Source organism: Chlamydotis macqueenii, chromosome 10, assembly GCF_036417535.1.
Source record: "Chlamydotis macqueenii isolate bChlMac1 chromosome 10, bChlMac1.mat, whole genome shotgun sequence".
NCBI classification, from domain to species: domain Eukaryota; kingdom Metazoa; phylum Chordata; class Aves; order Otidiformes; family Otididae; genus Chlamydotis; species Chlamydotis macqueenii.
In genome coordinates this window covers 11,034,086-11,057,641 of record NC_141565.1, presented here as the reverse complement: position 1 = coordinate 11,057,641, position 23,556 = coordinate 11,034,086, and the positions used below count along the sequence as shown (strand labels likewise).

The 23,556-nt window shown below is 44.1% G+C and overlaps 2 protein-coding genes across 9 annotated transcripts in view; one reads left to right on the top strand and one right to left on the bottom strand.

Annotated features, from left to right (window-relative positions):
• The window catches only part of MGLL (monoglyceride lipase), a 63,223-nt gene extending 56,858 nt beyond the window's left edge, over nucleotides 1-6,365 (bottom strand). For 2 of the 8 annotated variants that reach the window (XR_015259518.1, XM_086755228.1), the window contains exons 1-2: nucleotides 5,445-6,185; nucleotides 4,225-4,363 (exon numbers count right to left, since the gene is read on the bottom strand). Coding sequence is in view for 7 of the 8 variants with exons in the window: in XM_086755228.1 (XP_086611354.1) it covers nucleotides 4,225-4,363; nucleotides 5,445-6,170 (865 nt within the window). In the remaining variant the exon portion in view is untranslated. The other 6 variants (XM_010117995.2, XM_086755232.1, XM_086755229.1 and 3 more) reach the window with 5 other exon arrangements.
• Nucleotides 6,366-20,637: 14,272 nt separating this feature from the next.
• Nucleotides 20,638-23,556, top strand: part of KBTBD12 (kelch repeat and BTB domain containing 12) — a 40,884-nt gene continuing 37,965 nt past the window's right edge. Inside the window, exon 1 of the mRNA XM_010126386.2 lies at nucleotides 20,638-20,661. The gene's annotated coding sequence lies outside the window, so the exon portion shown is untranslated. The remainder of the gene's footprint in view (nucleotides 20,662-23,556) is intronic.

The following is a 23,556-nucleotide window of genomic DNA, read 5'->3' as shown; positions in this document are numbered from 1 at the left end:
CAAGTCAGAATGAATGACAGGCTTTTTCAAAGAGTAAAATAAATTTTAAAAGTAAATAGAAAAGTGTCTATTTTTTTTTTGTTTAATTCTGATTTTTGATCACACTTGCCAGGTGCAGAACTGAAAGAACTCCTACAAAGACACTGCTTACTCAGACAATTGCAACTCTGTTCCCTTAAACCATGGTCGCGACGTCTGAAGCTGAGCCAGCCCATTTTAGTGCACGTAACCATCCACCAGGAAGACATCTGTGACCCACAGCTTCAGGCGGCCTCCTCAGGCAGACCACTTCAGCTGCTGGCAATCATCTAAGCGCACCTAGAGACCACTACGTGGAGAGACACACAAGCATTGTGCTAACTAGCCAGAGAATTATTTCTGTTTGGCTGGTGAGGAAGCTCAGATACAAGGATGTCTGGAGGCCACATTTTCAAAAGCATCCTCTAACTATAAGTGTCTCAAGCTTCAAGTGCCCAACTTAAAGTGACCGACCTGCAGCAGGAGAGTCGAGCATCACCGTCTCTATCTGAAGTCAATGGTGGCTGCAGGCTGTCAGCACCTTTGAAAAATCACACTGGGTCAATAAATCTCATGGGGTTTATTTGAGGCCAAGCAGAGGGGCTGAAAGTGCCCCAGAAACAACTGTTTGTGCTTATCTAGGCAGTGACAGGAACAGCTGAAGCATCCAGAAAAGGCTATGGGGACACAGAACAGAGAGGAAAAGAAGGTCATCACTGAACTTCTCCAGGCCCTTTAAGGGCCTCAAGGGAAATGTCTTGACTTCTCCTCCCAACTCTCCTTCCCCTTCCTCATCCCACCTCTATTCTTAGCAGCTTTGTCTGAGAGCTGGGAACAGAGCATGGTTTCTTAATTCCTCACCTCCTATTACCTCATATTTTGACTCAGACATCTCGGAGTGGTGGCAGAAGTTTTAACCTTGCATGGAGACACTGTTTTTGTTTACACAAAGCCTGCTTTTGCAGTAAGCAGGATTTCCTCAGCTACTGGGACATGCTATAGGCATGAGATCAATCTGGTTTGGTACCAATGACTTATTTCCGCCAGACAACATTCCATGGTCCTGAAAATGCCCTGCCCTGCCCAGATCTTAAACTTTGCATCAACTAGCGAGCACTCAGTGACAGAGTTACCTGTTTTCATGGTCCACAAATTCTGCTGTTGGCATGATACATGAGAACGACACCAGAACACACCGCTGTTGCCTCCCTGCTGCATTCAACAAGACCACTTCATTACATCTTAAGATGAAACTGGCTCAACAAGTTGGGCAGCTTGCAGGGCTGCTGGCTGGGGAAGTTGCACCTGTAGTGCTGCCAGCAGACAGCAATAGAAGAAGACACCCAGTCCCCAGCTCTCCTCTTGGGAGTGACTTCCCACCCCAAAAACAAGTGGAAAACACTGTCATCCTCCTTCCTTAATCCCATTACTACCTACTCTATCTACCCCATCTAATCATTATGACATCTGAGTGCCTTTGTGTGTCAGCTTCCTGTGAAGTAATCACCTAAATCCCCCTCGGAAACAAAGCGGACCCTGCTGAGGAACTCACAATAGGTGCCTTTCACTCGCATGACAACCTTGGCCTCGCTGGCACTTACAACAAAGCTTCCATATGTGCACCAGTATGGGCTGATCAGTCAGATCAACACTGCACAGGACCAGAGCCTGGGTATTTGTGAGCAGGAAGCAAAAAAAGCCTTAGAAAATTTCCACATCTTCCTGAAATATAGGGTTTCTTTTTTTTTCAAAAAATACGCTACAGCACATTAGCCCACCACAGCCTTTATCCATCTGTGCAGGTCTGTTTGAGGAGACAAAAGAGAAGCCCCAGCTCTGAGGGGTGATATCTCTTGTTGGTCAGAGACTGCCTAGCTATTGTTTGCTCTTCAACCCCAGGCTAGGGCTACTTTTTAATTTTTCCTTTGGCAGATATCCTGACTTTTTCCCCTCCCTGGGGCGAGGATCAAGGATGATAAGTTCTATTCTAGTAGAAGACAAGTCAATGATAACCTTTGGGCATCTGCAGTGAAGAGGTATTTCTATAGCCCTAGCCTGGATTAGATGCACAATGGATCAATGAAAGATCCCACCGTCTGACAGTTATAGCGTCATTCATTAGCGCTAAGATTTGAACCCGAATCAACAATTGAGTTAGAAGACTGAAAGAATCACCTTCAGTATTTGAAATAGAATAAATTGTAACAGGCCTGCAAAAGTCCCCTGAGGTGCTTCTCTTTCTCTCCCTATACATATATATATATATAGACCACTTTTGCTGAACATTTAAAATTAGATGAAAGTTGCTGAGCTTCTAAATATGAAGCAGAAAAAGCTGAGCTACTTATGAAAAGTGAGAGGGGGAAAAAAAAATATTTTTTTTTGGTTTGCCTATCAAAGCACTTCAAGAGCATTCTTGACTGAGGGATCCAGGCACTAACTTGTTATTCAGTCACTTACCATCTCTCTCATACATAACAATGCAAAAAGAGCTAATAATAAACACTACGCCCCCTCCTTATACACAAACACGCAAAAGCAAACTCACACACACACTTAGGAACCACTTGTAAATGAGCAACACTGATCCCTTCCACTTTTGTTGTCACAAAACTAGGGCAAGCTCTCTCTCAATTAACTGCTTGGTACAGAGAGCCCGAAAAAAAATTAACTACCCAGAGGACTTAGACACCAAGTTTTAACTCTCAGTTCTTTATCATCCTTTCATTTCTTGATCAAAGACCCATCCACTCACTACTAATTTACTAAGAAATTAAACATGAAAAAAGAAAGCAATTCCACAACTGGGTGAAGAACGTTGTGGGCAGTTAATGATTAATTAGCATTATAATACAAGACAGCCTGGTTCCACAGTAGAAGCTTGTTTTGATAGCGGGTTTTTTTTCTGTAGAGGAAATCTTCAGGTTGGTGCAAAGACTATGTAAAGCATCAGTGCCAAAAACTTTCTTCCTTGTCTCTGAAAGACAGCGAGAAGAAGTAACTACAAAATGCTCTGTGGATCAGGTGATCTTAAACCAAGACCCATGTCCTACAGCCCAACGAGTGCAATGGGGCTGTAGTGGGGTGTCCTCCCCTCTGGGGACAGTGTGCCCACCTCCCAGCTCTGTGTCATTCACATTGCCCCTTGCATTGGCAGGAGTAAAACCCAAGGCCAGCTAACCTGGACCAGTATCCATCTCTCAGCGCAGCTACAGGCTGACTGGGACACAGGATGATGTCTAACCTGTTGGGTGGTCAAGGAAAAAGTTTAAGTCCTGACTACAGCTCAGGTAACTTTTTCCTCTGACTGTTTTCTAGCTGTATAAAACCAACACAACGTTTTTTTTTTCTGTTGGCTTGCAGAAAAAGAAAACAATAAAACAATATCCGATCTTTATGAAGCAGCTACTTGTATTACTAGTGGTAGCACAAATGCATGCCAAGCCAGCAGATACTAGGAGGAAGAAGAAAGATCATAACTATGGGAGGAAGAGAGCTTTCTATGGCAGATCATAATCAGCACACAATCAGCATAGAAAGCTATTACAGTAAAGGGATTATTTAAATTATGCAAAAAAACCCATTATTTGAATTTCTCTATCCAGTTCCTTCTCCATGTTTATTATTGAGGTCAGTTTTGAAATTGCCAGTGAAAGAACTCCCTAAATCATTTACTAACTAGAAATAATTTAAAAACACAAACAACAGTCAAGAAGCAATGCAGTCAAACCAAATCCTGCCTGTTGCCCTGAAATTTCAGCTACTACTGTTCAAATTGAAGTCAGATGCTGATATTTAATTTGTTGACACTAAGAACATTAGGAGGAGTAGGTATCTGTGAGCCTGTATCCCATCCCTCCCTGACTGCCTGTGCTACTCGTTTGAGGAGAGTTGTTTATTGCTGACAAGCACAAGCCACCCGCATGTGGCACTGGGCAGCACCCCGCCCTGCCGTCCCAGCCAGCTGTGCATCAAATGACAGCAGCTCCCCGTTGTACATCTGTAAGGCTGGCTGGAGCGAGGGAAGGTTTGGAGCGTACAGTCCTTACAGTAAGGGCTCTCTCCGATGAGAGAAACCTCTCTTAGTGGCTCTGTAAAGCTCCATGCACACAGCCCTGTAATGCCAGTCAAGCTATAAATAACAATTACACAAATACAGTCTTATTTACTGATAACAAAAAAAGACATTGGCTTGAAAGTGCTCACCTGGGAGCTGCTGCTGGCTTCCAGTACCTGCAGAAGAGATGCTGCCCATCAGCATTGATGATATGGGGCAAGTCCTTGTACGGGATGTTTTGAGGACTCCGCTTTGGCGAACTTTCCTCTGGCATTCTGGAAGGCTGACCTGCAAGGCATTGGAAGAAACAAGACATACCTTAAAAGAGCTTCAGGCAAGATAGAGGCTGATGGCCTTGGTAGCCACAGACATTCAAGAAAGTCAGTCGGTAAGGCAAGCAGCACCGATGGGAGTCTCCCTCCAAAACCCCAGCCAAAGAGCCCCCCAAACCTTTACTGCATTTAAATAGAAATGGAGCATTTTGTGTTCAGAAAAGGCTCACATTTTCGGGGAGGGCATCGCAGGGGGGAAAGGAGGGAAGATCAATCCACCATCACTACTTCATTACAGCTTCCTCTCCCCCACTTCTCCCATCTGTGTTTATTTTGCATCATTTTGTGAAACGGATCCTAAAAAGAGTATTTTAGCTGCAATCAAGTGCAGCTTGTGCAGCAACCGCTACAGATCCGAAAAGACAGCTGCATAAAAGCTTCATCTCTGCCTTAACATCCCCAAAGAGCAGCGGGGGGCAGGCAGCAGAGGTGCCCGCCACCCTCTCAGCTCTGAGAGCCCTGACACCTCGGACAGGAAGGTGGCAGCGGCGGGGAACGAAGACGTTTCCAGGAGCGCACGCTACAAACCTGCTTTCATCCTGGGCAAGGGTTTGCATTCTAGTGAGGAGCCGGCATCGCAAGTCAAACGCAAGCAGGGGCGGCTTCTCGCATCTCGCCGCGGAGACGCGCTCACGCCCCGCCACCCGCGCAGCACCCGCGGTCCCGGGTGGGTGCCCGGCGGGTCCCTCCCGGCGCTCCTCTTGCCGGCTCGCTCGCTCTTTGAGGAAAGTCGCTTGGGTAATTCACCACTTCTTGCTCATTTCATCACTTCTTTTTTTTTTTTTTCTTTTTTTTTTTTTTCCCTCCTCTTCCCTTCTCAAAAAAAATTGCGTGTGTGGGCTGAAGTGGCGGTGGTGGGAGGGGAGGTTGGGAAGGGTGGGGGAGAGGGAGGGCTGACGGGTGGGAAAGCTGCAGTCCACTTTCCCGGAGCTGCCGCACGCACATCAAAGGCACCTTGAGCGCAGGCGGCGGGAGCAGCGCGGAAAGTTCCTGCCGCCGCAGGTTGTTGGCAACTTTCCGTCCTTCCTGCCACTTACTGTGCGGGGGGGAGCCGGGGAGGCGGGGGGAGACCTTTTTCTCAGGGCGATCCCCGCTGCGAAGCCATCTCCCGTGTGAGCGCAACTTCCCCAGCCCCTCGCTGCCAGGGGAGGAGGAGAAGGAGGAAGATGAGGAGCGGGAGGGATCCAGGCACCGGCGCGATCACGCCGCCAGCCCCGCACACGCACCCGCCCCGCTCCCGCTCCACCGTAGGCTCCGCACCGGCCGCTCCCGGGGGCGGCGGGGGGGGCTGGAGGGGCGGTACCGCCGTGGCTGCCGCCCCACCACGGGCTGGGCGGGGAGCGGAGGACGCCCCCCCCGCTGCCCCCCGAGCCGCCTGGCCGCGGGGCGGGGGGAACTACAGGGAACCCCCCCCAGGAGTGGCGGCGCGGGGCTGCCTTGCCCGCGGGTGGTCTGCGGGGGTGGGGGGGAGGCGGGGTCCTCACTGGCTGAGCCTGCCTCTGCTGCCCCGGCTGCTGGCAAACCCCGGACGGAGGAGCCCAGGGGGCCTTGCTTTGCCCCCCCACCCCTTGACGGTAAAGGCGATTTAAAAACGCAGGCTGCCGTCCGTACACACGGAATGTACCGGATGGCCAGAGATGGGGGCTCCGCACATGCTGCAACTGCGCAGGGTGAGGTCTCGGTGATGGTGTATGATACCTGCTTATAAAAATTGTCACAGCGGGGTTCCCCGGCGTTAAAATAGCTTCCCAGCCTCGAGGCATCCCGATACTGGGTTTTGTCATTTAATACTGGCAAGTGCTCAGCATTTATTGGGCACTTTTAAATTGTTTGTATTAAGGGCACAGACTCAGGCCTTTTATGTTTCATCAGGATAAAATAATAAACTTTAATTTTTACATGCCTACGGATACCTAGAGATTGCTAGGCTTTTTAAGTCTAAAGGCTTTTTAAGAAGAGGCAGCTACTAACAATATTTTTTAAAGCTAGGCAATGTGCTCACTGAGTCCAAACCTGGGAACAAAGGCTGAGGAAAGGAAAGAAATGTATGCTAACACTCATAACAATAAATGCAGAACCTCAGAGATGATCCATGTAAAAATATAAAGGAAATCAAAAGCAGACTTTTTCCTCTTTCAGTGTCATTTATATTAAATGCCCTAGAGGGGTTTTTAGTTATAAACTCCAAAAGTAAAATTACATATTCCTGTAACTGCTATTGTCTGGAAAAAAAAAAACCCAAAACCTAAACCAACATTTATGATTGTTTATAATGAGCAAGATTTAGGTCAGATGGGCTCTTAACCAGAACCCTGAGAGCTGTACTTGGAGGTGCACAGTTTGCTAGGCCAGCTACTGTCTAAGCACGCATGGGTGGAATTAAAGAGCTATCACAAGCCAGCTCCAAAGCTGGGAGAAGCAATATATATTTATTTAAATGATACAGATCTGATAATAACTGGATTAACAAGAAAGGAAAGAAGGAAAGAAGCCTCTTCCCCTGCTCACAGTTTATCTGCCAGGAACACTGCACTGCTTCCCTACAGCCATCCGTAGAACCTGATGCCAGGAACAGGCTCCTCTCCCGCTGTGGAGCTGGGAATATCCAAGTTCCCAGGGCCACAAAGAGGTGGAGGAGACATGGAAAAAAACTCTTTCTAAAATTCAGGATAAAAATAGCATCTGAAAGAAAATGACCTTTGTAGGGACACAAGAGCGAGATCCTGTCTGTGATAGCTTGCCCTGGTCAGCCCAGATATATGATTCCCTTGATACCCCGGTAACCTCCCTGTAGCTAATATTGGAGGCAACAGGAGTGTGGTCCAACCTACGCTCTCTGCCAGGCCCAGTTTCTCACCATTGCACAGGAGTGGAGGATCAACCGGCCCCTCTTTCCCTTCTCCCCAGCTTCCCTGAGCCCCCAGGAATTTGAGGACGCTTCTTCTCATATATCCTCCCCGTCTCGCGATAACATCGTAAAAATGAATGACAAGCAACTGCTGACTAGTTACCTCATTATTGTATGGAGTTTAGGCTGTGAATGAAAAGCCAGCTGGGAAAACTGGATTGGGTCAGAAGAATTCACCTAGCTGATACCCAAACAGTATACAAACAGGGCTTTAGCAGAGCAATTACTGCATACGAGCTGCCTGCGAGAAATCAAAGGGATGTCTGAGCATGCAGTATTTATGAGACTGTAACATCTTCTCTTGTCTCAGTGGAGTGAAATACACCTTGGAAATACAGTTTAAGCTAAATCAACTTCTTAATAAAAAATACAAATACACTTGGTGAATGTTTCAGTAGTTGCTTAAGCCTTCTAGGGGAAGGTGTTTGGTTTATTAAAGGCTGAGCCCTGCTTAGTTTAAGTGTCTCCATTGACTCCCAAGGTACCCACAGGAGTACAGAGAAAAGGACTACACCCTCAAATATGTCAAATTTTAGGAAAAGAATCAATTGCTGGAATGACACAGAAAACGTGTATAATGAAAACTTCTTATCATGGCAAGGGAGAGAGAGAATGAGAGAAGAGAAGAGAGGGAGTAGGATGGATGGGAGACAGCATGGCAGGCTGGCATATAATGCTGACGGAGGGGTAAGGGAATGGGTTGGTATTTTCTTTGTCTTTAGACTTTCATTCAAAAAATGAATTTTTAATGGATCGTATCCTCTTGGCATGCAAAGGTAAATAGATTGTATGAGATCCTTCTGCTCTGGTTGACAATACCACACTCTTCAATTGCAGAGGTGTATTTTTGTTTGAGAAGTGGATTTGATGGGGTGTGGCTGCCAAACCATTCGGGATTATGCTCACTAGGACCACAACGAGAGATTCTGCTGACAAGAAGGAGGAAAAAAAATAATGGAGGAGGAGGATGCAATAATAAAATATCTAAGTATGTGGTTATGGAAGAATCTGCTCCAACAGAAAAATGCTGGAAGTTACAGTAGTCAGGGAGCAGCTGGAGAGAGCAACAAACGGCGCAAGCAAGAGAGCACATGGGAAACAATGGGACATGAAGCATGAAGAGGAAGAATTAAAATTCAGTGAAAAGCAAAGAAGCCAATGCCACTAAAGTTGTCAGTTTGGAGTCATTGTTTTGGACTTGCCCTTTTCTTTGGCTGTTTTTTTTTTTTAATTTATCCCTAGCCAGAGTCCAGGCATCCAGCTTTACTGATTTGTGTAATCTGCCTTTGCTTGGCTGTTGGTGTTCCTGAACAAGACACGTACAGGGATGAGACAGGAGTGGGGGCTGGGGTAAATTGCTTTAGTTTTCCTGTAAAATATCTGTTTTAATGCCTTGCAGACAAAAAATAAACTTGGTGTCAGGCAAATGAGATTGAGGAAGGAAATGTTAAAGGACAATATTTTATTGATCATGTTAAGCATAAAAATTTCAGGAAACATCGTAACTAGCTTGTCATTGGTCTACTTTCTACAGTCTCTTCACTAATTTGTGAAGAGGTACAGTCTCATGTACCTCTTCACAAATTAGTGCCAAGTGAAATGGAGGAAGGTTGAAGGGTTAGCACAGGGATATCTCACTATCCCAGAAATTGTTTGCAGGCTTCCACTGGTTTGTTACCCATCAGTAATTTCACTTCCCCTAATCAGTGGGAATAGAATTATTAGATGAAGCTACAAGTGGTCTAATAGCTCTAGATGCAAACTACAGTCAAGTAATAAAGTGTTTTTACCATGTAAATGAAAATAATTAGTGGTAAAAATAGTCCTAATTTTTTTGTACATAATAAAAATTCTGCAAATCATGCTGTCGTTAGAAGTCTCGCTTACAAAGCCGTGACTGCAAGCAGTAGAGGTATGAGCAAAGTGATTAGTATTAGTAAGTGCTCCTTAGCTGACAGGACCAAAAATACACACTTAAAAATACACTCTTTGAATAGAGGTTTGAGTCCTTTAAACTGATGTATAGAAGATGACCCATCCTACATAGATGCTAATTTGAGAGCTGGTTGGTTTTAATGACAGAAGCAATACACGTTTTGTTTGGTGGTTCATTTGGGTTTTTTTTTAAATTAAAAAAACCCCAAAAATATTAATACCAGATTCTGAGGCGTTCTTAGTAGGAAATCCATAAAAGGCATCCTCCAAAAGTAGGAAATTCAAAATGAAAGGTGGAAATTCTGCCCTAGAGCTTTGTCTGTAGAGGGGAAGGTGATAAGAGTTACTCTAGCAACCCTGTTGCTTGAGAATAACTCTGCCTTGGGAATCAATGTGGTTTTTATAAAGTCTGGAATTGTGTGCCCCTAGCAGTGTCCCAGCAAGGGAGCTGGCCCGCACTGGGTGCCGCAGGAGACAGCTGGCTGCTGGCTTTTCCGAGGCGCAGGAGCCCCAGGTTTGCAGGAGTGGCAGCTGGGCACTGCAGGCCTGGGGCACTGGAGGGCACAGCCAGGGCTCCGCACCCTGCCAGCCTGCGGCATCGTACCCCAGCACACTGCCCTGCCTCCGGAATGCTTGGGGGTTTTTTTTTTTAAATCATTTTCCCCTTTGTCATGAGAAGGTTTTCTTTAAACACTTGTCCCTTTTTATCCCTGCGGCTCAGTATTGGTTTCTAAATAAAAGTTTCCTGTGCTGGTATATAATTAGTCCAATTTTCCCTCTGGATTCACTCACACCATGAGAATAAACTTCAGTGGTTTATACCCTGGACAAGCCCATTGCTGCAGCACTCGAAGGGAAATCCTGTCCTTGTCACTGTGAGGACAGACAGATTAATGAGTCTGTTACGGGGTGGCATTTCCTATTGTACTGCGCTATGGCTGCACGCAGCCGTGTTACTGTTGGTTGGTCACTTTGGTAGGAACAGGGTTTTTATGGCAGAAAACTTAATTAAAAGGCATCTTAAAGGAAAATATTCTAAGCTTTGCATTTTAATATGCATAAAAATCAGAATAAGATAACATTATAAATTTTCTCTGGGTGGAATTATGGTCTCAATTTTCAGAAGTACCTGACCATTCCTTTTCTCATTTCTGTTACTAAGGATGACAGCATAACCCACTTTGCGAACCCAGCATCATGTATCAGGCTGAAATAACACAGCCAAAAGATACAGCTATTCTGCCGTGGTTAGAGTGGTGCTGTATTTTGGTAGCCAAACTGGAAGCATTGAGTGGAGAAGAGTTATTATTGTGCCGCCTGGTTTTCTTGCTGCTTTGCAATTGACAAAGCATCATTTATCATGCTTTGCATTCCAATTTTTCTTTGCATGTTTTCCAGCTCATCATAACATAATTATGTTTCTGTTTCTTCCAGCCAGGGGCTGATACTTTCTTTTACTAAGACAACAGCTGCACTGCACAACCTTGATGAATCCCCATAAGGGTAAAATCTGTCTGTGGTGCTTGTTTCTGCCTTGGCAACCTAAATGCTCAAGCTCTTTTTTTAATGACAAATGCTGTTCTAAAATGCACCCAAGCCCGATGCTTTCATAGCATTTCCCAAAATGAGCTTTTATATTGTAATTTAGACTTGAAATATTAAACATCTTGGCTGGTTTGTAATTTTAAAGGCTTCTTTTGTAACATTTCTTTTTATAGTGTTTAGAGGTTCATGAGCACTGAGATGGAATTTTAGAGGGCCATAGTAACTGATGTGCAATTTATTTTTTGAATGAAATTGATTTTATGTGTGAAAATCAGCACAATCTGGAGGCCTGCTTTATGCTGCTAAAAGGCATCTTAAGGGAGCTTTTGTGGTACAGGTGAATCATTTCCTTATTGGCCTCAGTTGGTCCAGCCACACTGCACAGTAAAGGTAATTATACCAGCCGCGCCTATGGAATGCATTAGCTGCTAGTGATGGAAAATGTCATAAAAGACATGCAGCATTTTTATTATCACTTACTGAGATATTTTATTTAACCCTAATTTAGTACTTTGAACCTGAGATTCCAAAGTATTTCAGGAAGGATAAAATTTTTATTTTACAGGGGAGAAATCCAAGCAGAGAAAAATAGGGCGCAACACAAGAGGCAGGCTGAGGGCAGAATCCATTCTTAATGCTCCTGATTTCATTTACCCAGTTATACCATTACTAACTCCCATCTCATCTCAAAATCTATCCATCAAAGCACTGTGAACAAATGAAGCAGTAACTTTTTCAGTCATTAAAGATTACCCAGGTTTTCAAGCATAGGGAATATTGTGTCCTGGAAAAACCCACAGCCTGGATAACCACATTCTACAGGGAAAAAATTTCCCTCCAATTTTGCTTTCTCTCCTAATCTGCTGGATGTTTTTACTGCTGCCACCAGACGATTGGTTGTATTCATATATAAAAATTATAATAATTCTGTACACAGAGGTAAGTGTTTTAACTCATATGATCAGTCCTCTTTACATCTATGTGTGCCGTGATCTAAGGATACTCTGGGATATCTGAGCATGACAGTGTATGTAGCAGCATTTTAGTTCTTCCCACCACATTGGTTACTGATGTGATTGCCTGAAAGGCTCTTAGATATTGATGGCAACTGTACCTGCCCAGCCAGTGCTAACTTCATCTTCCATCCCTGAATGATGAGTATAATTCTGCTGTGGCTAGGAAAGGTAGCAAGCTTGTTTTTGGCTATGCAATGAATATATGGCTCGTGAGAAGAGCTTGCCTTGTGCTGTTTCTTCCTTATAACCACACAGCAAATTCTGGTAGATTCTGCTCAGACATATTTTAGCTTTTTTTTTTCCTCATTTATCTTCCCTTTCTTTACTCAGTCCACTCACACATGTTCAGCGTAAGATGTGCATTTTCTTTCTGATTCATGTACAGTAATTACTTCCTAACATCTGCCTAACAGATTTTGTAAGAAAAGTAACTCTGCAAAAATTAAGAAAAAAATATTAATGTATGAAATCTTTGAAATCTCTATTACTGGGGTTTGTTATCCACAGCTGACTGGATTCATTCCCAGCCAGGAAGCTGGTTCAGCAAAACAGCTGCATTAGTAATGTAACTGATTCTGCTCATGCTCACACTCATGTAAATCAGGAGGAGTACCAGAGAAAATAAAGAATATCCCTAGTGCAGAATGCATGTGGGAGAAAAAGTAAGCAATACAGTATGGAACACCAAGAGAATTCTAGCAGGTGCTCTGCCATCCTGGTATAGGTGTTGGGCAGCATCTTAATGTCTTACAGAAACCTTTTACCAAGTAGACTGCTCGCTCCTGGGAACCTTCTCCTGGATATATACTGTGGTGGCACCAAGTGGCCAACAAAATTACCGCCCAGTTGTGCTCAGTGTTGCACCCTAACCCCGTGAATTCACATGGGACCTATTCTGTACGAAGCACCACATTGGTTACTGTTTGCATCTGGTTCATTATCGTTCCCTCTTAGTTATTTAATTTTTACAGTATCTGCTACAATTTACTTTGCACCTTTTAGTGCAGGAAAACACACTCCCTGGTATTCCTCCTAGGCTGAATTAATGCATGTAATAATTAACCCAGAAGTACACTTTGGGAAAGGGGATGTCAAATGAGGAGCATTGCAGTGAAAAAGGAAAAAGAGCATCCATAGGCAAAGTATTTCCTATATAAGATGACAATGCTGTATCTCAGGATTGCTGCCAGTGCCTCATGTGCTCTAGGGATGGACATCTTCAGTCCTCAAGGCCGTTAACACCCTTTATATTTGATCTTTTTGTAAGTTAGCAGCATGTGCTGTTAATAGCAGCCAAAGTTACAGTATCTAAGAGTAACTTAGATACCACATCCTGTTTCCTCCAGCACAAGAAATCTATTGTGTCTTGGCTATAGTCTTTCATTCTCATGCAGCAAAGGTATCTGTGGTTTTGTTTGTGCTTTGGACTCGTGAGCATCTGCAGTTGCTGTGGGCTGGTAATGTCAGCTCAGATTCCTGTTACAGACCTCTTGGTGGGGCTTCCTGAACTCCTTCACAGCAGAGCCTTCCAGTTCACCGTACTATGCTTTGATACCAGCGTATGTTTATTATTTTTACTCGTTGACTTTTCCTGGTACATTACTAAATCATCTGTTAAGTTACAGTAACTTTAAATGCAAATATAAGGTTTGGAGATGCTACCCTTTGAGGCACAAGAGGAAACACTCAGCTCCTGGATGTAGATATCTGCATGAAACTCCATTATTCCCGGACCTTGTGAGGTTTTGAGGAAAAGGACAACAGAGGGAAGGTTGCAACATTCAGCGCCTGAGCCAGCGAGTACACAGCATCTCTTCCCCTCCTGTGCTGTGAAATGTGTATGAGACCTGCTGAGCAACATGTGTATCCTCAGTCCCGCCCCAAAACCTCTGCCAGGCACCTCAGCACCCACAGGCGTGGGATCACAGCAGCATCTCTGCTTTGGTTTAAAACAAGGACAAACTCCCAGCTTTTGATGTTGTGGGGCTCAGTCTGAAACGAGACAGGTGAAGCCAATCCAGCAATGTCTGCCTGAGTCCCACACCTCCCTCTGCAGTCCAGTTCAGACACGTACCCCAGCTTGCACCCCGGCAGTGTAGCACTCTGCCATGGCTCATCTCCCTCCGCCTCTGCCCTCAGTTTCAGATCTCTTCGGCAATACGTTCTACAACAAACAAGGATTTCTGGGGCAACTTTAGTGAGATCAGAAAGATATCCTTCTGCTGCCTTGAAATCTATGAACGCGAGTAATTCATTCAGCACAGCACCCCTTGGCCATTCATATCTATCTGATGATCAAATATATTTTTAATTATCAATCTGAGGTAATTTTTTTTCACTAGACAATACCCAACTGTATTGTAAGAGCTGTTGGGAGTGAGCCAGAGAATTTGGCAGCAAGATATGGAACATTTGGGCTTTCAATGCTTAGGAACATATGGAAAGAGGTTTGGAAGATTGCCACATAGGCTGTAACTTGGAAGATGCTACATTTCTTCATCTTTTTTTTTTTTTTTTTGTGGACAGAAGTAGAGAAATTTTACTTTTTTTAAGGATCCTAATTCCTCTTTCCTTTTCTATGATGTACTGCTGTTCTAGAATAAACCACTATGCTCTGTTCCAAGGTTTGAGCAAATTCAGCTGCATGTTTATGAGCAACTGTAGATGGGCAATTAAAAGGCTGACAGTGTTGCAAATCTTTCCAAGTGTTTACCTCCTAAGTCGTAAGATCCCTTGCAGGTGAACTCACAAAGCTACAATCTGGTGACTCAGATCACGGAGTAGAAGAGGATATCTGGTGCCTGGCCTGACTCAGGATGTGTGCCACTTACAGAGGCCCTGCCAGGCGGTCCATCCTTCTTGCTCCTGCTGTGGCCCTCTGTCTCCCTATCACCTTGACACCCATGGACAGATAGCCAGTTCAGGCTGTCTGTCTGCCTCTGGTACATAGCTTCATCGTCCCGCTTGGAGCTCCAGCACTATGCTACAAATGCCAGCCACGTTTGGGGCAGCAGGAGAATGGGAGAGAGGAGCCACCTCCAGCTCGATGCTCAGGACTGGACGCGTACGAACCAGCATTGTCTTCATACCACTGTAGAGACAGAAGCCTCATGCCCACGATGGGAGAAAGCCATGTCTCTCAGAGTTGTGGCCTCTGTTTGTCACAAAACCAATGCAGTTTGCTTTATATTTGGCAATTCACTCACCATAACTACTCTGTGAGGGTTTTTTATGTGTTTTTTTTTTTTGTGGCACAGTTGTGTGCCAGGTTGGGGGGCTGCAGCAAATGCAGAATTTATTGGAATACAGAAACATGGATGCCCTTCTTAATTTGCACAATTGGCACACGAGCCCTGCAGCTTAGTGAATACTAATTAATCTCTCAGAATGAGTAGGAACGCATAATCATCCTGGTTTAGTGATGAAGGACAAAGACCAAAGAGAGTGGCAGGGGCTTGTACTGAGTGTACAGATAAAGTCACAGCAGCCAGAATTACAATCTTCTTCAGTATCTTGAATGGTGAATCACCCAAGTTTGCCAAGACTGCATCTGAACAGGAGGATGGAGGCACTTCAGGGCTTTTCCCAAAATCTCTGTCCCTAATAGCTCAGTTCAGGGCAGGCTGCAGTTCTTGTCCCACCCAAGTACTCAGGTTTCCTTTTCCCGAGAAGGAGTAAGAGCGATGGGGAGGAGGTGTACGCCAGCTCTGCCTTCAGCAGGGAGCTGGAAACCAGCCCAGGTATGCATTCACTTCTGGGAATTGAGAGGCACTCTCAGACTCTGCACGTTGGTTATAGCCTGAGTGTGTCTTGCCCACAAATTCATTGTGGCTTTTTATCTTGCATTTTCATGTGACAGGTTGTTTCAACACATGCAGCCAAGTAATGACTAGACAGGGCAAGTTCCTGTTATTTCTTGGCTAACGGCATGCTGGGGGTCACTACGGTATCTCTAGGTTATGGAAGGGATAAGGGAAGGGAAGGAGATGGCATCCAGGAACAGGAATTAAGCATGGAGGAACTGGTGACCAGGGCGGAGGAAAGAGCATCTCCTCCAAAGGAATTCAAAGACCTGTGGTAATAGCTCTTGAGAACTGTCCACGTAGGTTAGGAGAGCAACAGAGATAGGCAAAGCCCAAATCATTTGAATGGGATTTATTTTAGAATGAAACCTCTGCCTTTCTGAATAAAACCTGGGAAAGACTGGGTGAGTCTGGAGTGGTTTTTTAGCCTTATATCCTGTGGCTGCAGCATTTCTGAGCCAGCTGAAATCTGATTTAGAATGTTTTTACTATTTTGCTTCCTCTTGCAGTAGGAAGAGAAAACACTATAGTTATTTCTACTTTCTGTGGCCATAATGGCCCCAAGTTCTGCTATTCTGAGTATGCACTTCCCTTCCTGAGTTGCACTTTTGGTGTCTATTTAGAAATCTTTTTGGCCCTAACACAGTTATATCCATAATTTTCTTAGAGAGATTAAAAAGCATTAAAGCTAATATATAGAATAACCTTTTCACAAACCCCATCCAGTTACATGCTTCTTTGCATCTCCATTCCCATCTCTACTGATCTAAAAGGAGAAAAAAAAATGCTGTCCTATCAGCCTGTTCCTTCTGTCTGATTAACTGGTGGTCATCACAGGTTTTCCTCTCTGCTATTACAGTTTCATTTCCAGAGAAAAAAAACCAAAACTGATGGATGTTGACCTCTTGGATTATGGCACCACTGCAAAAAAAAATCAAGTTCTGTTTGTAGCAGAGGGCCAGCAGTACCTTATTAATCAGGCTGTGTGTTCATTGGAAATCAGCAGATATTTTGCCTAAAAGCATCCAGCAGTGCAGTGTAACTCAGTAATAACTGCTTCTCAGGGATCGGGGGAAACCCCAGGAGAAAGACTGTAGGTGCCATTGGAAGCACGGGTGAGTAGTTAACTTTGGGAGCTTTCTTTTGCTTTTTTTTTTGCTTTTTTTTTTTTTTAAGATCGCCTGAATTTGATGGAGGCTCTTTCATTTAAAAGAAAGACCTACAAATTAAGCAACATCCAGCTCCTAATGTGTGAAACTGCAATTTGCATACATCATGGCAGCTGCTGAGTCGGTCCTTATTACCTCCGCTGGAGTGTTAATTTAGCTACAACTTTCTCATTTATTTAAATGAAAAAAGCAGCGGGGGGCTGGCTTGCCACATTATCTGTCAGGCAACCTGGGAATCAGGTTGACAGAGCCAGAAAGAGATTTCAATTCAGAGGGACTGCAGGGGTGCTGCCCCTTGGACCGGTGGTCACAGGCGAGCTCAAGATTGCCCTTGGTCTGCTCTAGAGGTCAACGCTTGCCCTAAGGAAAAAGTTAATCAATGTTGTATTTGGACTGACATAAGAGAATAGATAATAGGATTAAACTGGAAATCTCTGTTTCTGTTTTTTCTCTCCCTATGTATCCAAACTGGCACAACATACATGGATACGATAACCAAAATATCATTACTGGTCCTAACATAATACAAATAGAAAAATCACCATTTGTAGCGCACTGAGTGTGCTGTGGTCCAAACCCACCATCAGGGCCTGAATGCACCCCAGCTCTCTGCGCAAGCAGGAGGATGCCACAGCTGCCCACGCGGGACGTGCTGGGATGAGGGAGCGGCGGCGGCAGCCAGCAGTGCTGGTGGCATTGCCGCTGCAGCCAGCCTGGAGACGCTTCCACACATGTCAAATGCCAAGTGGGTGAGTGGACATCATGGAATTACTTACATGCAGAAGGTAAAACAAATGTTTTAAAAGTTTTAAAATAGAGGGAAGTAGATTTAGAGTAGATAGAAGCAAAACATTTTTTTACAATGAGGGTGGTAGAACACTGGACCAGGTTGCCCAGAGAGGTGGTGGATGCCCCATCCCTGGAGACGTTCAAGGCCAGGTTGGACTGGGCTCTGAGTAACCTGATCTGGTTGGAGATGTCCCTGCTTCTTGCAGCGGGATTGGGCTGGATGGCCTTTAAAAGGTCCCTTCCAACCCAAACCATTCTATGGTTCTATGAAATGTGAGGTACTCGTTCCCAGGTCAGAGGCTGCCTCACTCTCCAGGAAAAGGGGCTGCAGAGCCACCCGGAACTGCTGAGCCAGGAGGAGCAAAGAGCAGTGGCCACACTGGGGAGTCACCTGTGGGTACGGAGATGAGCGTGAGGCTCTCCTCTTCCAAGCTACAATGTTGTACCATCATTTGATGATGCGTCTGTATAAAACTCTGTCAGCAGAGAACATGTCAGATTAAGGGTGCTGAACCACAGCAAGAGTGACAGAGGAGATGAGCATGTTGGGTGCAACATTTCAGTGGCAGCAAAGGAAAACCATGTCCTGATAGCTGCCGCACACCACCCAGAGCTTAACTGAGGTATTGTAGGCCTCTTCTAAAGCTCAGCTGTAACTGACTGTGGCTTGTGGGTCTGCTCGTTGCAAGCCATGGCGTTTCTTCACCTACAGACAACTTGCAAAACCCATCAAAATGGGTTTTCTGCATTTGGACGAACTGCAGATGTTGTGCAGCTGTTCCCAAAGACTGCACTCAGAAAAACACACTCTTGGAAACTGGTCAGACTTTTGCCTAAAAAGGGGATGTTCTTCCAATAGGTGAATCACTGGCAGTCGAGCTCTAGAAGGCAATTTCTTTGTCCATGCAATACCAGAAGGGACTGTATGACCGCTGCCATGCAAAAATTGTTCTAAAACATTAAATTCAATGTATATTTCCTGAACACTGAAATCTTCACATCAAATGTGTCTCTTCTGTCTCTGACACCTACTTCTTATCATTGTTTTAAGATACACTGTGTCAAAAGGTCGGGCGTTTTTATGTACTACCACAGATAATTTTCCCTTTACCATTAACTTAATGAAGTTCAGCAAAAACTTTTGTCTTCACCCACTTCTCAATCATTAATTTTTGTAATTAAAATCACCATGATGACAGATAATGATATCAGAATGAAAGGATTACAACTTAATTACAAGAAGAAGGTGAAAACAGGCTTGGCTTACAGCAGAGAAAGCTTTTAATTCCAGCAAAAATATGGGGGGCCTGATTCACCGTGGTGTTACTCTGTTAGTGTAATTACAACGTGCTGCTGAGAGCCGCCCGGCAGTCACCCTGCTGCAAGACAAGGTGTCCTGGTTAATTCAGTGAAGTGCAAGAGAAATGTTCAGAATTTAGTGAGCAATAAAATGGAATCTGTCTTAAAAGCATTCGTTAGTGCTTTTGTGAAAAAGGCTCGTTATGGAAATTAACTGAAGAAACTCACTCATAAAGAAAACATGATTATTATTATGCTAGCAAACTGGTTTCATATAAATAAAATTAATTACATAAATACCCCATGTTGACCATCATGATACTATAAATTGTTCCATGTAGTAGGAGAACAAGGCAATTTAGGGGTATGGCCCATTTTTATCACAGCTGTGGCATTTCATTAGTTCACCGTTCCATCTTGGCTTCTGTGAAAACTGTAGTATCACATCGGATATTTTTATTTCTCAGATATAGTTGAACTTTTACTAAGAACTATCTGGGAAGTTAGACAATCTTTACAAAGTTTAGATCTTTGTAATCTGATCTATCAAATTTTCTGACATAAGTAAACTTTAATCACTTTGATTTTTTCCTAGTTTTGTTCACACTTTTAAAACACTTTTAAAAATCATGTACATCTTAATTTTTCCTCTAAAACAGAAATCGCTGTTAATAGTTGAACATTCCTGAACACTCCCTCCATGGCTTTTGGAAAAACTCTGTAATAAAACCATCAGACTAAAAATCTAGATAAGGAAATACATTTCATTTTCAATTTTCTCAAAAACTATTATGATCAATCAACCAATTAGTACAGCGAATAAATAAATTAATGCCATTTAGAAAAGAACATTCTGAAAAGCCCTTAATGTCTTTCTCAACTAAAAGTATAGGCTCGGCATTAATCAAATTTATAACCCTAATTTTTGCTTAATCTTTTTTCCATCTTTGCTTAAACATATGGAGACATAAATAGTGTATTATGGCCCTTTCTACTCCTCTTTGATTTACAGAGTACAAGAGCTGCAGCTGATGTGAATCACCGCAGCCCCACTATCCCAGGCCAGTTTAGTGGATGTGTTTCTGATCTATATCAACACAAACAAGAAGACAGTCAAGCCTTACACCTGATTAAAAATGTACAGATAACACTTAGCTTCGGTCAGGAATCCATATTTTATGCACAACTTCAGCTCTTAGTGATCTAGCAAGGGCAGGAGAAACAGTTTGGGGAAATTCTTCTCAGCTGTAGAGGAAGTGGCCTTGGTTTTGGGTGTGACTTGGGTAGAGTCAATGAGCAACAGCATTTCCTCTGGTGTGGTACCCACACCTCAGTGGGAGGAGGGGGTTAGTCTGCTTATCACCTGCACTGGAACCACTCCAACTGCCCAGAAACTAATGGTGAGACAGAGATGTGCCTGGTTCTCTGCCCCTGGCAAGGTCTGGAGGGGGACACACGTGTAACTCTCTAGGTGGACCACCAGCACAAGGGGTGGCTGTGCCGTCCCACAAAGGGGCCTGCTGCTTTTTAGCGCAGAGCCTGGCAAGCAGTGGCCAGGCAGCATGTGGGCAGGGGGGAAGGAAAGCAGCACCGCTGCCAGCCGGCTGTGTCCTAATGTGCCCCTGTGCATGACATTAAAGCAGCTCCTCATCTCAGCCAGGAGCCCAGCACGGGCTATTTATAGCCCTGGCACCTTGTTGCTTACCAGGAGCTGTGTGCTGCTGTACGAGATCTCTGTTTCCCTCTCCCATGCACTCTCACGGACACCTGCCGCTCCCAGCGTCGGAAAGGTACATATGAAATCCTTTCCCCACTCAGAGAAGGAAAGAGAAGGAAGTTTGGCGCTGAGATGGATGGGCGGTGTGGAAACACCAGAGACAAGCTGCTTTGGGTTGCAGGGTGTGTGGGAAATGTGTGGGCAGGGGCAGTTGAATGTACGTGTTGGGGAACCCGTAACGGTGCTGCCTCCATGCAGTGACGCAGGGCCAGCTGCGAGGCAGGTACATGGCTGGGGGGCTCTGGGACCCATTGTCAGTGCCAAAATTGAAGCCCTCTCAGTTTTTACAGCATCTGCTGGTCAGTTAAAAAAAGGAAATGTAAGAGATTAATTGCAAAAAAAAAAGTTAGGATGGGAACCCCCAAACAATATCAAACTTGGGGTCTGTTTGCAGCTCTACAGGGTTTGCCAGCAGTGGGGATCAGCCTGTGGATGCAGAAATTTTGGTGTCTGAGGTCTGTGCAGGGCGGGGGGGGGGCTTTGCATACTGCACAAGCCTGCAAATCTCTAGACTTGCTTCCAGCAAGGAAGCTCAGAGAAACTCTTGCTTCTCCCATCAAGGTATCTATATGTGCCTGGGACCAATCCTTACCATCAAGAGGCTGAACATTTTTAATGTGAGGGTTTGGTAGGGATTGCAGATTTAGTAGGTATTGAATATGAGTGCAGGGGCCATTTTGGAGGTGGTGCTGTGTTGTTGCCATGGGTTGCTATGAATTTTCTTTGCTGTGGGCATGGACATACCCAGATATTTGCTTGATAGCAATTGAAATCAAAACTAGAGAAATTTACGGGGAAGGCTGAGTTCAGACAGTAACTAATGGAATGCTGATGTCACATTATAAAGGTTTACAACTTGCAATTTTTTTTTTTATTTCACTGCTGAGTGACAGGGATATGAAAGCTTTCACATATGAGCATTTGCTCACCAAACGGATACATACTGCAGAGTTTGGTGTAAATATTAGCGATTAGAGTTCACAATATTTTCTGTTGTAAAAATGCAAATAGACCCTAGTTTGCACCAAATTATTAAATTATGTTTCTTTTAGTTGTGGTACAGTCCAGTTTACACAGTATGATATAACTGTTCCAGAAAGCCTTTCCTATACTTGCCAATATGTTTAGATAAATGCAAAAAGAGAAGCCTCTGAGATCTTTGCCAGGCTGCTTGAAGAGCTACTGAAATCCATTCTAGAAACACATTTTCCTTCTGCTGGCATCTATTGTTGAGTATGTAAAAAAACTTGTGCATCCTCCTTCTGTGAATGAGAACTTTGCCATTTCAATAAGTTTGGATATGTAAGAAAAATGACCTGCACATGTGAACTGTTAAAGAAATGGGCTCTGTATGTATATATTTAGCTTCTATTCTTCTCATGCAGTTAATGCCCATAATTGGCTCAGACTGGGATTTGTTTATAGGCATTTGTTTGTGAACACAGCCACATCCATTTTCTACTTAAATCGTGGGATTCTTTTGACTGACTTCACTGAGCTTTGAGTCAGAGTCAGATTAAGGTCAGGTGAAGGCATATTTGAAAAGATGGCCCACAAGGTCTTTCATTTTCAGCTTCTTTGATTTTTCTCATGAATCTATAGCAGTTTAAAGAAAAAAAAATGCCTGGTATTTGCTGAGATTGGATCAATATTAATCCAATCCCACATCTAGGCCTCTGTCTTGGCAGTAAATGGAGCTCAGACTGTCAAATCTTTCCAGAATCATAAACTGCCCAAAGGCTTTTAAACTGATCAAAGCATCCTCAGGTCTCCAATGGTCAAATGTGCTCCCAAACACAGTTTCTGAAGCTTTGCAGATTCCTTAAAATCTCACTGTTAGATGTTAAGCCCAAAGAGCCTTGTTAAGTCCCATTTTATTTTTACTTTAATTTAAGAGCAACAAAATGAGAAAGAAAACAAAAAAGCTACTGCAGAGAGGACAGGCTGTGGCTGTAACAGTCTGAATGGAGATGATTCCCATCTCTACTGGCAGTGGGATGCTTACAGCAGCAGGGATGCAGTGATGCACACAGGGGAGCACAACTGTCTACATTTATAGGAGCAGCTTGTAGGTCAGCAGCCTGTCTTTCTGCATTGAGAGCTGCCTTTTACACCGCTTGCAGACTGTAACTGGCTAAGGAAGCTCCCGTGAGCACGCCTAGCAGCACGCGTCCCAGCAGCAGCTGGTCCATGCCTGGCTAGCATGAGACTCAGACTGCCCTGACTTGGGCTCCTTGGAATCAGATGGCATGTGAAAATAAACATGGTGCCACAGGGCCTGAGGAAAAAAGTAGTTAAAATCTCTCTCAGAAGGATTGTCATACTTTGTCTTATATAATCTAATGACATAATTTGATTATTATAGTGTTCACAGTTTCAAAACCTCAAAATTCCTCCTTCCCTTCCAGCAATAAATCAGCTCAGATCACCTGAAACTCATCTGCTGTGGGGCTGATCTGAGAGATCAACAGGGCTGAGCAAGGAGAGTTCTTTCTCTGACTTTAACGGGAAGGAGATCATGTCACCTGGCAAACCTTTTAAAACAGCCTAAGCAATTTAAGGCTGAAGTTTCACCTTTAAAAGTGATGCAGACACTTCAGTTCCTAAATTACACAGTGAGCTTAAGTAGGATTTGGACTTTTAACTTAATTAGATGCCTTTGGAAACTTGAAAATCCTAAGTCTCCAAGTAACTAGCAACTGACAGAATATAGAAAACTTTGGAAAAGGTACCCTGGCTGCTAGTAGCGATGGTGATCCTTGAGGCACATCCAAGCTGCATGTCTAGTTGTCACAGAGATCCATTTATTAAAGAGTTACCTGTATGCCCTCTCAAACAATATAGACATACATTTCCTAGAAAGAATTCAATGTTCTCCCACTTAAATGCTCTGCCACAAGTTTGTATG